The 17081-nt window shown below is 40.6% G+C and overlaps 1 protein-coding gene across 2 annotated transcripts in view; it reads right to left on the reverse strand.

Annotated features, from left to right (window-relative positions):
* The window catches only part of LOC114214704 (cell surface glycoprotein CD200 receptor 1-like), a 36404-nt gene that overhangs the window by 12140 nt on the left and 7183 nt on the right, over nucleotides 1–17081 (reverse strand). The window contains exons 2-5 of one of the 2 annotated variants that reach the window (XM_028110489.2): nucleotides 11561–11620; nucleotides 10876–10935; nucleotides 8065–8382; nucleotides 7699–7947 (exon numbers count right to left, since the gene is read on the reverse strand). In XM_028110489.2, the coding sequence (XP_027966290.1) occupies nucleotides 7699–7947; nucleotides 8065–8382; nucleotides 10876–10935; nucleotides 11561–11620 (687 nt within the window). The remainder of the gene's footprint in view (nucleotides 1–7698; nucleotides 7948–8064; nucleotides 8383–10875; nucleotides 10936–11560; nucleotides 11621–17081) is intronic. The other variant, XM_028110491.2, reaches the window with a different exon arrangement.

A 17081-nucleotide genomic window follows, 5' to 3' on the forward strand; every position in this document is an offset into this window, starting at 1 on the left:
AACTGACATGAGTGCATGGTAGCAACTTTCAATTATTTATTAACTCTGGCAGCAAAAAGAGATGTCAACAAAGGAATTGCCAGCTCTGAGAGGCACTGTTTGTTTGTTTAAATTCAATTTAGTTAACATATTCTGTATTATTAGATACAGGGGTAGAATTTAGTAATTCATCAGTTGCTTATAACACCCAGTTCTCATTACATAATGTGCCCTCCTAAATACCCCATTTTCCCACACACTTCCCCTCCAACAACGCTGTTTGTTTCCTAGCATTAGGAGTCTCTTATAGTTTGCCTCCATCTCTGTTTTCATCTTCATTTTTCCTTCCCTTCCCCTATGTTGATCTGTTTTGTTTCTTAAATTCCACATATGAGTGCAATCATATGGTATTTGTCTTTTTGACCGATTTATTTCGCTTAGCATAATACCCTCTAGTTCCGTCTGTATCGTTGCAAGGGGCAAGATTTCATTCTTTTTGATGGCTGAGTAATATTCCACTATGTATATATATGCCACACCATCTTTATCCATTCATCTCTCAATGGACATCTGGGCTCTTTCCATACTTTGGCTGTTGTGGGCATTGCTGCTATAAACATTCTGGTGCATGTGTCCCTTTGAATTGCTATGTTTGTATCCTTTAGACAAATACCTAGTAGTGCAATTGCGGGATCATAAAGTAGCTCTATTTTTAACTTTTTGAGGAACCTCCATACTGTTTTCCAGAGTGGCTGCAGCAGTTTTCATTCCCACCAACAGTGTAAGAGGGTTGCCCTTTCTCTGCATCCTCATCAACACCTGTTGTTTCCTGTGTTGTTAATTTTAGCCATTCTGACTGGTATGAGGTGGTATCTCAGTATGGTTTTGATTTGTATTTCCCTGATGTGGAGTGATGTTGAGCACTTTTTTATGTGTCTGTTGGCCATTTTTATGTCTTTTTTGGAGAAATGTATGTTCATGTCTTCTGCCCATTTCTTGATTGGATTTTTTTGTTTTTTGGGTGTTGAGTTTCATAAGCTCTTTATAGATTTTGTATACTAGTCCTTTATCTGATAAATCATTTGCAAATATCACCTCCCCTTCTGGCAGTTGTCTTTTAGTTTTGTTGACTATTTCCTTTGCTGTGCAAAAACATTTTATCCTGATTAAGTCCCAGTAGTTCAGTTTTGTTTCCCTTGCCTTGGAGATGTGTCCAGGAAGAAGTTGCTGTGGCCGAGGTCAAAGAGGTTGCTATCTGTGTTCTCCTCTAGGATTTTAATGGATTCCTGTCTCACATTTAGGTCTTTCATCCATTTTAAGAGGCAGTGGTTCTAAGACCTTCTTCCTGCTGTGCCCTGAATGGGGCTGAGGGCAGCAGAGTGAAGTAAGTGGAGGCTAAGTAGGCTGGCATCCTGTCCCTCCACATTCCTTCAACAGTTTGTTTTTTAAACATTGTGTTTCTCTTTTATTTGAAAAAAAATTACATTTAAAACCAATAATATTGTTTTGAAACCCTTTCTTGCAAATTAATGCACTCTCTTTCTTTGGAAGTATAGCCATAGAGGCTGAGGATCTGCCCTGCAAGGAAGAGAGGGAGGTGACCCCAGCACTGGCTGAGAGTGAATGAGACAGTCCCTTCAAGTCTGAGCATCCATAAACATGACATCTTATTGTAATACTGGATAGTCAGATTGCATACATAAGTAAGGCACAGTTACTCTCCTCAGTAAATAATGCTAAAATCTTTTTTAAAAATCACTTTAATAATGGATATTAGAAAATGGTGGTTTAAAGAAATGGGTTTTTCTCCTCCCCCTTCTTAAACTTTACTAAATTATCAGTAGGAAAATTTTTTCCATATAGACTTGCAAAGACAAAGAACATGGATGAGATGAGCAGATAAAAATTTTCAACTTATTTTCAAACTATTTCAACTTATTTCATTTCATTATAAATGAAAAATGAACAGAAGGTGGCAAATAATTTAAGGTAGAAATAAGTAAGAATCTTGGTGCCCATAGAACACCAAGAAGACTTTAGAATAGGAAGGGTAAATATATAAAAAAGGGGCAAGTGGAGGGGGTGAACTGTGAGCTCAAAGTTGGAAGCTTCTTTGAAGGTCTCTATTAAGAAGAGGTAGGCTGCCAAGTCCACTCCCACCCTGTGCAGCCAGGTCACTTCACCTTCCTCAAACCGTAGGAAACAGGAAGTTTGACCAGAAAAGGTAAACTGCAGAGATTCCAGAGTCAAGGATCCAGACATAATGGAGGGTGGAGAGGAAGTACCACACTGAAGAGAGGTGTTAAAGAAAAGTCTGAGTTCTGAACAGTCTCTCTCTCTCTCTCTCCCTCTCTCTCTCACACACACATACACACACACACACACACACATACACACTCCTCTTCTTCCCTACTCTCATAACACTAATAGTCAGGATTATCCCTCTAAGACAATAGACTGGAGAATTATTTTCTGCAGAACCTAAGAAGTCCCAGAGAAAAGTCCTTTAAATAACTAAAGAATCCATATTTAATTTTTTTCATTTACCTCCTTGAAGCTAACTAGATGACAAGATCACCCACAGATAACATAGCCTCCAATCAGTTCATTTTGAATGCTCAATGCTTGAAATGAATGGTTAGCCAAGGATACCAATGAGTTAAGGAAAGCCTCATACATAAAGAGATAAAACTAGCAAATGTCTGGAAGGTAGAAGGAACTCAGATTAAACAGACATGGAATCAAGCAGAGCACTGTGAGAAAGAGTGCCCAGGACAATAGCTGTGCAGCAGGTCTAGTGACTCCCCAGGCCAGACTAGAACAAGAGGTTGTAAAACTCAAGAAGGATTTCTTCAAGGAAAAAAAAAAAAATAGAACCGATGGATTACCCAATAAATTTGACCATGTGGAAAGTAGGATTAAGAGGGGTTTTTCTACCATAAGAACTCTTAATCATAGGAAACAAACTGAGAGCTGCTAGAGGAGAGGAGGGTAGGGGGATGGAGTAACTGGGTGATGGGTGTTAAGGAGGGCATGTATATAATGAGCACTGGATGTTATATAAGACTGATGAATCACTGAACTCTACCTCTGAAACTAATAATACACTATATGTTAATAAATTGGATTTAGGGGCACCTGGGTGGCTCAGTCAGTTAAGCATCTGCCTTAATCCCAGGGTCCTGGGATCAAGCCCTACATCTGACAACCTGCTCGGTGGGGAGCCTTCTTCTCCCTCTCCCTCTGCCTGCCACTGCCCTTGCTTGTGTTCTCTCTCTCTCTCTGTCAAATAAATAAATAAATAGATAGCTAATAAATAGATAAATAAATACATAAATAATAAATACATATAAAAATAAATATAAATAAAAATAAACTGGATTTAAATTTAAAAAGATGGTTTTTTAAAATTTTGTCAGTGAGCTTAATCATAATTAACAATAAATACATATATTTAACAATAAATACATATATTTTCTATATATTTCTACATATATAGAAAAGAGTAAAGTTTAAATCAAGCATAGAGGTTACTATAATATAGCTAAGAAATTCTAGGAAGAACCAGGAGAAGAAAATCCCACCAAACTAAAAATCTGTGAAGAAAACTTATGAGTGACTTGATCCTTCTAAAAGCACAAAGATTTCGAGGGAGAAAAGATGGCGGAGGAGTAGGGGACCCTATTCCAACTGGTCCCCGGAATTGAGTTGGATATCTACCAGACCACTCTGAGCACCCACGAAACCAGCCTGAGATGTAAGAAGATCTGGATCTCTACAAACAGAATATTGCAGGCGCTTGGTTTCAAGGTATGAAGCGGGGAGCCATGATTCCGAGGGCAGATATTGAAGGGGAGCGGGAGGGAGCCTGGCGGTGGGGATCCTACACAGCCAGTGAGTGACAACCTCCCACGCTGGGGACAGAGCACAGACTTGCAGACTGGTAGCGGCAGGGAAAGGACTTTGGGGCAGCCCCCTGGATGGAAACCTGGAACGGCGGGATCCCGCATGTGAATGGGGAACGGCTGGTGATTTTAGAAGCACAAAGGGCAGAGACCTGCTCCAACCTGGAGGCAGGACTGGGAGCGCTGCGGAGGGGAGCACAACCCAGGCTGCTGCAGTTTATAGCAGCACAGACAGAAAGAGAGATGGTGTGGCCTGGAGAGCTCACTGAAGAACAGACTACGATCTCTCTGCTCTGAGGCAAAGGGTTGGAAATGGTCTCTTCTGCTCTGACTCGCAGAAGAGATGCGGAAAGCCACCAGAGAACAAAAGCCCCAAAAACTGGTTCCCACTGAGCCCATCCCCCACCACAGGGGGGCAGGTCAACTCTGCCCAAACAGGGTTGCCTGAGTAACAGTGTGGCAGGCCCCTCCCCCAGAAGACAGGCTGGGAAAACAAGAGGCCAGTAACCCTAAGGTCCCTAGAATACAGGTGCCTCCTCCTTGGGTTGTGGTCAATAATTTGGACTCTATACATTCCCTCAACCACCCATCAACAGAATGACTAGGAGGAGGAACCCTCAAAATAGAAAAAACTCAGAGATTATGACTTATGCTGCAGATTTACAAATGGATGCAGATATAACCAAGATGTCGGAGATGGAATTCAGGCTAGCAATTGTGAAGACAATAGCTAGAATGGAGAAATCAATTAATGGCAACATAGAGTCTCTAAGGGCAGAAACAAAAGCTGAATTGGCAGAACTTAAAAATGCTATCAATGAGATCCAATCTAATCTAGATAATCTAACAGCTAGGGTAAATGAAGCAGAAGAATGAATCGGTGACCTGGAAGACAATTTAATAGATAAAAAGGGAAAAGAGGAGGCCAGGGAAAAACAACTCAGAATTTATGAAAATAGAATCAGAGAAATAAGTGACACCATGAAGCATTCCAGTGTCAGAATTACTGGAATCCCGGAGGGAGTGGAGAGAGAGAGAGGACTAGAAGATATATTTGAGCAAATCATAGCTGAGAACTTCCCTAATCTGGGGAATGAAACAAACATTCGTGTTCTAGAGGCAGAGAGGACCCCTCCCAAGATCAAGGAAAACAGGCCAACAACCCATCATGTAATAGTAAAACTCGCAAATTTTAGAACAAAGGAAACCATCTTAAGGGCAGTTAGGGGGAAGAGATTCCTTATGTAAAGAGGGAGGAACATCAGAATAATGTCAGATCTATCCACAGAGACCTGGCAAGCCAGAAAGGCCTGGCAAGACATATTCAGGGTACTAAATGAGAGAAAATGCAGCCAAGAATACTTTATCTGGCAAATCTGTCATTTAGAATGGATGGAGAGAGGCAGAGCTTCCAAGACTGGCAGAAACTGAAAGAACATATGACCACTAAGCTGGCCCTGCAAAAAATATTAAGGGGGGTTCTATAAAAGGAGAAAGACCCCAAGAGTGATACACAACAGAAATTTACAGGGACAATATATGAAAACAACGTCTTCACAGGCAACATGATGACAATTAATTCATATCTTTCAATAATCGCTTTCAATGTGAATGGCCTAAATGCTCCCATAAAATGGCACAGGGTTGCAGATTGGATGAAAAGACAGGGCCCATCCATATGCCGTCTATAAGAGACTCATTTTGAACCTAAAGATACATCCAAACTGAAAGTGAAGGGATGGAGATCCATCTTCCATGCCAGCGGACCTCAAAAGAAAGCTGGAGTAGCAATTCTTATATCAGACAAGTTAGATTTTAAACCAAAGTCTGTAGTTAGAGACACAGAAGGACACTATATCATTCTTAAAGGGTCTATCCAACAAGAAGATCTAACAATTGTAAATATCTATGCCCCCAACATGGGAGCAGCCATCTACATAAGCAAACTGTTAACCAAAATAAAGAGTCATATTGATAACAATACGTTAATCGTAGGAGACCTCAATACTCCACTCTCAGCAATGGACAGATCATCTAAGCAGAAAATCAAAAGGAAACAAGAGCTTTGAATGATACACTGGACCTCATAGATATTTACAGAACATTCCACCCTAAAACAACAGAATACTCATTCTTCTCGAGCGCACATGGAACTTTCTCCAGAATAGACCACATACTGGGTCACAAATCAGGTCTCAATCAATAGCAAAAGACTGAGATTATTCCCTGCATATTCTCAGACCACAGTGCTTTAAAACTGGAACTCAATCACAAGAAAAAATTTGGCAGAAATTCAAACACTTGGAAGCTAAAGACCACTCTGCTCAAGAATGTTTGGGTCAACCAGGAAATCAAAGAAGAACTTAAACAATTCATGGAAATCAATGAGAATGAAAACAGGTCGGTCCAAAACCTATGGGATACTGCAAAGGCGGTCCTAAGGGGGAAATACATAGCCATCCAAGCCTCACTCAAAAAAACAGAAAAATCCCGAATTCACCAACTAACTCTACATCTTAAAGAACTAGAGAAAAAGCAACAAATGATGCCTAAGCCATGCATTAGAAGAGAAATAATTAACATTAGAACAGAGATCAATGAATTAGAAACCAGAAGCACAGAAGATAAGATCAATAAAACTAGAAGTTGGTTCTTTGAAAGAATTAATAAGATAAATTAACCACTGGCCAGACATCCAAAAGAAAAGAGAAAGGACCCAAATTAATAAAATTATGAATGAAAAGGGAGAGATCACGACTAACACCAAGGAAACAAACAATTATTAGAAATTATCATCAACAACTATATGCCAATAAACTGAGCAATCTGGATGAAATGAATGCCTTCCTGGAAACCTATAAGTTGCCAAGACTGGAACAGGAAGAAATTGACAATCTGAATTGCCCAATAACCAGTAACGAGATTGAAGCAGTGATTAAAAACCTCCAAAAAACGAGAGTCCAGGGCCTGATCGATTCCCTGGGGAATTCTACCAAACATTCAAAGAAGAAATAAAAAAAATAATACCTATCTTCCTAAAGCTGTTTCAAAAATAGAAACAGAAGGAAAACTTCCAAACTCATTCTATGAGGCCAGCATTACCTGAATCCCCAAACCAGGCAAAGACCCCATCAAAAAGGAGAATTCTCCCTGATGAATATGGATTCCAAAATCCTCAACAAAATCCTAGCTAATAGGATCCAACAATTCATTAAAAGGATCATCCACCACGACCAAGCGGGATGTATCCCCAGAACGCAAGGGTGGTTCAACATTTGCAAATCAATCAATGTGATAGAACACATTAATAAGAGGAGAGAGAACAATATGATCCTCTCAATTGATGCAGAATGCAGAATCCTTTCCTGAGTATTTTATGGTGACTAACATAACATAATAAAATTTTAAAAATTAAATATATATATCTAAAAATAAATAAATAAATAAATAAATAAAAATAAAAGCACAAAGATTTCTTTAAAAATACAATTTAGCCTTTTCCCAAAACCAGAAGTATTAATTTAAAAGTACACTACTCAAGCCAACTTACTACGAGTATAGAGTAGACATTAAATTATTAAATTATTTTTCATTTTACTTTATTAAATAATAAACTTTGCTCTAAAATATGGCTTATTGAAAACAAACTTCTGCGTTATTCTTCTGGACATAACTCTTAATGGGGGAGGAGAAGGACATAAAAAAGAGGGTGGGGAGATTATGCTTGACAGAAATTCTCTGCACACTCCTGTTTCATTCCTCTGTAATTTCTCTGAAAGAATGAACATATCAAGCAAAAACCGGAATTACTAACCTGGATTCAGCTCAAAGGACAGAGTCTTGTTGCCGGTCACGTGGGAGACAGAGCAGGACACGTTAGACACCTGGAGGTCCTCCCAGTGGCATGTACTCAGGACGGTCACTGTGCCATTGCCCAACTGTTGTTCCGCAGTGTGACAGTCTCCCCCTGGGGTCCAGGAGATCTGTGCAGCTGGTTTCCCTGCAGCTGCCCTGCACACGAGGGTTCCATTGCTGCCTCGAGACAGGGTCACCTCGGGGGGCACTGCAAAGATGCAGGGGAAATGCTTCAGGCTTAACACGTGGGGTATGGAATAGAGAGAGATTTGGTTCAGTCCCAGATCTGCTTCTCTGACGTACCACAATATGTCATGCACCTTACCTAACACTTGGAGGTGATATCCAAGACCGAAATTCCCATCAGGTGCGGCCACTTCACACCTGTAATATCCATCATGAGTGGTGGCCACGGGATCAATCTGAAGGGCAGGATTCTGATCGGGTCTGGACTCCCAGGATATTCTCTCGTCGGTACAGTTTCTTTCACTGGTCTCATTGTTATCTCTCCTGTAGGCTCTAATGCAGGAAGGCTTGTCTCTGAGGTTTATTTCCCACCTTATTATCAGCACATTTGTTAAGCTGACAGAAGGGCAAGTGAGCACAGCCTTTGTAGCCACAGGTACAGACCAAGAAGTGTTAGCTGGACACACACAAGGAGGAAGAAAAGAAAAGCTTGATAAAAAACTTCAGGTGTTCAATTTTCCACAACATATCACATAAAGTAGTACTAGAACATGACTTTGCTGGTGATCCTATCCCAAAATATTAGGCCTACATAAAAAATGAAATATGAACCAAAATATATAACACATTAAACCTAATCCAAAGATGAAAGCATTTTCTCATGTTCTGTGTTATTAGATAAACTATATTTATTATATATATATGAGAAATATTTTAAGGGTCTAAAATCACTTCAGAAGTTCTGTATAAAACAAACAAGAAAACACAATTTAAATTAAAGGACAACGTCATCTAAATCTAATCTTTTGGTAGCAGAAATTATTAGATTTATCTTATAACTGGTTCTCCTCAGGACAGAAAGTGGAAAAATTGATGATGTGGTTTTCTCCTCCTAAGTTTTGGTCAGAGAGACTAAATCAGTACTATCAGAATGAAATGCCTATCCTGAAGGGTGCCACTTCGGACAAACATAAGTAAAAAGCATAAGATGGCATTCAGGTTGAACAAACTGGACTTTTTTAAGCTACTTTTTATTTGGAGAATCACAAAGTCAGTAAAAGCAACAGATTTTCCTTCCTTCCTATTGAGTCACACATATACTGCCAAACAGTCCCACTATGAATTTGCTCACAGATGTTGGTTCTAGACATTCTACCTAATTATGAGGATTAAATGAAGAAGTTCACTGCTTTTGCCCATCATTAGTGTAAAAATTAAGCCCTGCAACCTATGATTTTTCTCCAATCTAGAAGCTTCAGCTCTCCCATAAACACACATCATGCATCCATGACTGGGAGGGCTTTGCTGAGAGAGGATTAGGGGCATCAGGTACCACACACTGTAACGCAGACGAGTGGCAGGGAGCTCATCACTTTAACGTGAGCAGAACCAGCTGTGATGGGCTAAGCTGTTATGTGGGTGAACCTCGTTGTGCGAAACTCTGTATGTGAGATCTCTCCTCTCCTCTTTTGGTATCACTTGCCTCTTCTGTGATGGACTCAAGATCTTGCATTTCACAGCCAAATCAAGATCCCATAACTGCAGGAAGCAAGTGGGGGTGGATTTTAGAGCAGATCGGAGGGGCAGTTAAATCCATGCTCCTCCTACCACTGCAGGTGGCTCCCCACCCTAGGCAACTTGGCCAAGGCTCAGAGGCCAGCAGCAACATAGCTGCTTGGAGAACAGCTAGGGGTGGGTGTGGGTGAGCACACATGTGCCCAAGGCCAGGATGCTGAAGATGACCGCAGAAAGAGAAGAGGCTGGTGAGGAACATGTTGTGAGTGTTCTGTTTGTACTTCAGCTTGTGAACAGTCTAAGGCTTTAATATTTTGCCTGATACTTATTCTCAAGATCTGACTCTATTATTTTAAAGGAACCTATGAGCTGATCAATTAAACATATGCATTTTAACAAGGGCACAGTCTCCAGTGAAGTAGCTCCATCAGTGAGGATCCCAAGCACCCTGGGTAGTCTCTGTTCTTTCAGCTTGCTCTGCTCTATGACCCTCCGGCAATCCCCCTTCACCTGCAGTGTCTATGACTCCCCCCCAGCCTCTGCAGCCTTCTGCACACAAATCCCTTTTCCTTTCTGTTCTCACTGCCTTACCCTAGTTTAAGACCCTATCACGACACACCTGGACCACTACAGAAGCCTCCTCCCATCTGTCTCTCTGTCAAAATTCTCCTCTCCTCACCTCATACCTTACCTTGCAGCCAGGTACATGATTCTGTAACACAGGGGTGAGCCTCTCCACTCCGACACCCTTCAGAGCTCTCTCACTGCCTGAAGACAACACTTACATGTCTTTGTACTGGCTTTGAAAGCCCTCTTTTTCACACTGACTCACCTTGGCAAGCTTATGATCCCTGTGTCGCCCCCACACTTCAAAAAGGAAACAGCAAGCCCAAGTGCCTATCTAGGTCTTCCCTCAATGGTTCTTGCAGTCTGGGATGCCTACACAGTACCCTCTGTCTATGAAAACCCTCCTCTTCCTTCAAGAGCCAATTCACATGCTGCATCCTCCTTGAGGCCTTCTCAGGCTTTGGTGCTCTCTCTCCCTCCTCTACATTCCCGGCACACCTGATGTGAGGGCTTATCTCCTCTATTTTATAGGGTATCTGTGCTTATTTCTGGGTTCCCCCACAAAACTGAACCCCTTTAGGGCGCTTTGGCAGTCTGGCTCACCTTGCTCATCTCTATGCTCCCCACAAAGCCTGGCACAGTGCCTGATAGAGAGAGCTCCATAATCTTCCCATGGAATTGAACAGTTTGGGGGGAGGAGGACCAGGGTCATTCAGGGTCCCCCACACTGCAGCATTCAGATCACCATACTCTTCAACTGGGCTCAAGGCTGGCCCCCTGACCAGACAATCAGCTATGTTTCTAAAGAAGTTCCATACTTGCTCCCTTTAGTTCTGGCCTCTAGAAAAAAAATTAAATATCATATTACCTTCCAAAGGAGCTGTGAGCCTGCTCTGCTTTCCTTCCACAGATGAACTATATGGTGAAGCTAGAAAATATTCAGACAAAAGTAAAAGAAATCAATTTTAGGTGCCTAAAAGGAGTGCAAGCCACTGTGTATTCACAAATCTTAGGCATATCTAGGTCTTCCCTCAATGGTTCTTGCAGTCTGGGATGCCTACACAGCACCCTCTGTCTATGAAAACGCTCTTCTTCCTTCAAGAGCCAATTCACATGTTGCATCCTCCTTGAAGTCTTCCCAGAGCCTTGGTGCTCTCTCTCCCTCCTCTACATTCCCGGCACACTTGCTGTGAGGGCTTATCTTCTCTATTTTATAGGGTATCTGTGCTTATTTCTGGGCTCCCCCACAAAACTGAACCCCCTTAGGGTGCTTTGGCAGTCTGGCTCACCTTGCTCATCTCTGTGCTCCCCACAAAGCCTGGCACAGTGCCTGATAGAGAGAGCTCCATAATCTTCCCATGGAATTGAACTGCTTTGGGGGGAGGAGGACCGGGGTCATTCAGGGTCCCTCACACCACAGCATTCAGATCACCATACTCTTCAACTGGGCTCAAGCCTGGCCCCCTGACCAGAGCGTCAACTATGCTTCTAAGGAAGTTCCACACTTCCTCCCTTTAATACTGGCCTCTAGAAAAAATTAAAAACCATATTACCTTCCACAGGAGGTGTGAGCTTGCTCTGCTTTCCTTCCACAGATGACTTATTTGTTGTAGCTAGAAAATATTCAAAGAAAAGTAAAAGAAAGCAATTTTAGGTGCCTAAATGGAGTGCAAGCCACTGTGTATCCACAAATCTTACAGAAACCATGACAGAAAATCAGTTAACTCTAAATAAATTCCACAAAAAACTTTGCAAAACAGAAATTAGAAGTTATTCCATCAAGTGGAAAAACATGTTAATACTTCAAAATTACATTATAATTTCTTAATCAATGATTTCCCATTTATGGGACACCATCCTGTATACTTGATAACCATTTTATCCGAGATAACTCTGCTTCCACCTCTTTCCTAGCCACAGTGGATTGGTCCATCATGGGTAACTCACATGAGCTGGGCTGAGTAGTGCTTTCTCAAGATGCCACCCCCAGGATTAAAGTTGTTTAATCCAGTGGTAGGCCTCACCCAGCTGCAGAAATGAGATTACTTTCAGGAAAATTTGGAACCAGATTGAGAAGAATAGCTCATCCCCTTTTCCTCCCATTTTTCCTACTGTGACTGCTAATTTTATGTCAGCCTGGCTTAGACATGGTTCCTAGGTATTCAGTTAAATAGTATTCTAGATGTTTCTGTGAAAGTATTTTTTTTTAGATAAGATTAACATTTAAATGAGTAGACTTTCAATAAAATAAATTACCTTCCATTTGTGGGTGAGCCTTGTCCAATCAGTTGAAGGCCTTGATTGAAAAAAAGTGACCAGCTGGGAATGTGAGTTCTATAGTAGACTGCCTTCAGACTCAAACTGCTATGCTTTCCTGGGTCTCTAGCTGCTGGCCCACTCTGCAGATTCTGGACTTGCCAAGGCTCTGCATTCATGTGAGCCAATTCTTTAAAATAAATCTCTCTCTCCCCCACAATTCCTCCTCCCTCCTCCTTCCTCTCTCTTTCCCTCTTTCTTTCTCTCTGTTATTCTGTTTCTCTGAGGAACTGATTAATACACCCATCTTGGGAAGAATGAAGCAGAAGCAGAAAGATATAGAATGATACTCCTCACCTAGCTCGTTTCTAATTCCATAATTCCTGAGATCCACATGCATTCCTTCGCTTGGGTTCTACAGAGTTTCTGACAATCAAAGTAGTCCTAATGTACTTCAAATCCAGGTTCTGAAAAAAATTCTGTATTGAAGTAATTTTTGTAAAAACTTTTTTCTTAAACTATGGTTTATCCTGTGGAATATTCTGTGTGTGCTTGAGAAGAATGTGTTCTGCTGTTGGAAGGAATGTTCTGTACATGTCTATTAGGCCATTTGGTCTACAATGTTGTTCAAGTGCACTGTTTCCTTATTGATTTTATATTAGAAAGATCTATCCATTTTTAATGTGGAGTATTACAGTTCCCTACAACTGCTATATTGTTTTCTATCTCTCCTTCAGTTCTGTTAATATCTGCTTTATGTATTTAGGTGCTCCGATATTGTATGCATAAATATTTACAAGGGTTATATCCTCTTGATGAATTGACTCTTTTACCATTAGATAGTGACATTCTTTGCCTTTAGTTACAGTTTTTGACTTAAGGTCTCTTTTCTCTAATATATCTATCCCTATTCTCTTGTGGTTTTCATTTGTATTGAACACCTTTTTCCATCCCTTCACTTTCGGCCTATGTGTATCCTTAGAGCTAAGGTCAGTCTCCTGTAGGTAACATATTGTTGAATCTTATTATTACATCTGTTCAGACACTATGTACCTTTTGATTGGAGAATTTAGTCCATTTATATTAAGATAATTGGTAGATATGTAGTTACTATTGCCATTTTGTTCATTGTTTCCTGATTGCTGTGAAGTCCCTTTATTCTTTTTCTCCTCTCTTTCTGTCCTTTGTGATTTGCTGATTTTTTGTAGCGTATGCTTTGATTTCTTTTTCTTTTTTTTTAAGATTTTTTTATTTGATAGAGTGAAAGCATGAGTGGAGGGGAGGGGCAGAGGCAGAGGGAGAAGCAGACTCCCTGCTGAACAGGGAGCCCGACGTAGGACTCAGTCCCAGGACCCTGAGATCATGACCTGAGCTGAAGGCAGACGCTCAACTGATGGAGCCACACAGGCGTCCCACAACTGGAAGTTCGTACTTTTGACCATTATCTCCCTCTTTTCCCAGTCCCCAGCCCCTAGGAACTCCCATTTTACTATCTGTTTCTATTAATTTAGCTTTTTGAAATTCCACATATAAGTGAAACCATACAGTATTTGTCTTTCTCTATCTGATTTATTTTACTTAGCATAATCCCCTCAAGTTCCATCCATCTTGTTGCAAATAGCAGGGTGTCCTTTCTCATGGCTGGATAGTATTCCATTGTATATAAATACTGTTTTTTCTTTATCCATTCAACCACTGATGGATACTTAGGTTCTTTCCATTTCTTGGCTACAAAACTTGAATGCAGATATCTCTTCGAGATCCTGTTTCCATTTTCTTTGGATATATACTCAGAAGTGGGATTGCTGAATCATATAGTAGCTATTTTGGGGATTTTGAGGAAATTCCATACTGTTTTCCTTAGTGGCTGCACCAATATGCATTCTTACCAATAATTCATGAGGGTTCACTTTTCTCAACAGTCTGAGGATTTGTTATTTCTTGTCCTTTTGATGATAGCCGTTCTAACAGGTATGAGGTGACATCTCATTGTAGTTTTGATTTTCATTTCCATGATGATTAGTGATGTTGAGTACCTTTTCATGTACCTGTTGGCTCTTTGTATATCTTTGGAAAGATGTTTATTCAACTTCTTTGCACATTTTTTTATTATTATGTTATGTTAATCACCATACATACATCATTAGTTTTTGATGTAGTGTTCCATGATTCATTGTTTGCATATAACACCCAGTGCTCCATGCAGAATGTGCCCTCTTTAATACCCATCACCAGGTTAACCCATCCTCCTACCCCCCCTCCCCTCTAGAACCTTCAGTTTGTTTTTCAGAGTCCATCGTCTCTCATGGTTCATCTCCCCCTCAGATTTCCCCCCTTCATTCTTCCCCCCCTACTATCTTCTTCTTCTTTTTTTTTTAACATATAATGTATTATTTACTTCAGAGGTACAGATCTGTGATTCAACAGTCTTGCACACTTCACAGCGCTCACCATAGCACATACCCTCCCCAATGTCTATCACCCAGCCACCCCATCCCTCCCACCCCCCACCACTCCAGCAAACCTCAGTTTGTTTCCTGAGATTAAGAATTCCTCATATCAGTGAGGTCATATGATACATGTCTTTCTCTGATTGACTTATTTCGCTCCGCATAATACTCACCAGTTCCACCCATGTCATTGCAAATGGCAATATTTCATTCGTTTTGATGGCTGCATAATATTCCATTATATACATATACCACATCTTCTTTATCCATTCATCTGTCAATGGACATCATGGCTCTTTCCACAGTTTGGCCATTGTGGACATTGCTTCTATAAACATCAGGGTGCACATAGCCCTTCGGATCCCTACATTTGCATCTTTGGGTTAAATACCCGGTAGTGCAATTGCTAGACCATATGGTATCTCTATTTTCAACTTTTTGAAGAACCTCCATACTGTTTTGCAGATTGGCTGCACCAGCTTGCATTCCCACCAGCAGTGCAGGAGGGTTCCCCTTTCTCCGCATCCCTGCTAACATTTTTCATTACCTGACTTGTTAATTTTAGCCATTCTGACTGGTGTGAGGTGATATTTCATTGAGGTTTTGATTTGGATTTCCCTGATGCCGAGCGATGTTGAGCACTTTTTCATGTGTTTGTTGGCCATTTGGATGTCTTCTTTGGAAAAATGTCTGTTCATGTCTTCTGCCCATTTCTTGATTGGATCATTTGTTCTTTGGGTGTTGAGTTTAAGAAGGTCTTTATAGATTTTGGATACTAGCACTTTATCTGATATGTCATTTGCAAATATCTTCTCCCATTCTGTTGGTTGTCTTTTGATTTTGTTGACTGTTTCTTTTGCTCTGCAAAAGCTTTTTATCTTGATGAGGTCGCACTAGTTCATTTTTGCCCTTCCTTCCCTTGCCTTTAGTGATGTTTCTAGGAAGAAGTTGCTGTGGCTGAAGTCGAAGAGGTTGCTGCCTGTGTTCTCCTTTAGGATGTTGATGTACTCCTGTCTGACACTGAGGTCTTTCAACCATTTGAGTCTATTTTTGTGTGTGGTGTAAGGAAATGGTCCAGTTTCATTCTTCTGCATGTGGCTGTCCAATTTTCCCAACACCATTTGTTGAAGAGACAGTCTTTTTCCATTGGACATTCTTTCCTGCTTTGTCAAAGATTAGTTGACCATGGAGTTGAGGGTCCATTTCTGGGCTCTCTATTCTGTTCCTTTGTTCTATGTGTCTGTTTTTGTGCCAGTACCATACTGTCTTAATGATGACAGCTTTGTAATAGAGCTTGAAGTCCAGAATTGTGATGCCACCAGCTTTGCTTTTCTTTTTCAACATTCCTCTGGCTATTTGAGGTCTTTTCTGGTTCCATACAAATTTTAGGATTATTTGTTCCATTTCTTTGAAAAAGTAGATGGTATTTTGATGGGGATTGCATTGAATGTGTAGATTGCTCTAGGTAGCATTGACATCTTCACAATATTTGTTCTTCCAATCCATGAGCAGGGAACGTTTTTCCATTTCTTTGTGTCTTCCTCAATTTCTTTCATGAGTATTTTATAGTTTTCTGAGTATAGATCCTTTGCCTCTTTGGTTAGATTTATTCCTAGATATCTTATGGTTTGAAGTGTGTAATTGTAAATAGGATCGACTCCTTAATTTGTCTCTCTTCTGTCTTGTTGGTGTATAGGAATACCACTGATTTCTGGGCATTGATTTTATATCCTGCCACTTTACTGAATTCCTGTATGAGTTCTAGCAGTTTTGGGGTGGAGTCTTTTGGGTTTTTCACATAAAGTATCATATCATCTGCAAAGAGTGAGAGTTTGACTTCTTCTTTGCCGATTTGGATGCCTTTGATTTCTTTTTGTTGTCTGATTGCTATGGCTAGGACTTCTAATACTATGTTGAATAGGAGTGGTGATAGTGGACATCCCTGCCGTGTTCCTGACCTTAGGGGGAAAGCTCTCGGTTTTTTCCTCATTGAGAATGATATTCGCTGTGGGTTTTTAATAGATGGCTTTTATGATATTGAGGTATGTACCCTCTATGCCTATACTCTGAAGAGTTTTGACCAAAAAAGGATGCTGTACTTTGTCAAATGCTTTTTCTGCATCTATTGAGAGGATCATATGGTTCTTGTTCTTTCTTTTATTAATGTATTGTATCACGTTGATTGATTTGCGGATGTTGAACCAACCTTGCAGCCCAGGGATAAATCCCACTCGGTCATGGTGAATAATCCTTTTAATGTACTGTTGGATCCTATTGGCTAGTATTTTGGTGAGAATTTTTGCATCCATGTTCATCAAGGATATTGGTCTGTAATTCTCCTTTTTGATGGGGTCTTTCTCTGGTTTTG

The sequence above is a fragment of the Eumetopias jubatus genome, unplaced genomic scaffold, assembly GCF_037043125.1.
Source record: "Eumetopias jubatus isolate StellerSeaLion01/CBP00866 unplaced genomic scaffold, mEumJub1_p1.0 scaffold_1, whole genome shotgun sequence".
Lineage (NCBI taxonomy): Eukaryota > Metazoa > Chordata > Mammalia > Carnivora > Otariidae > Eumetopias > Eumetopias jubatus.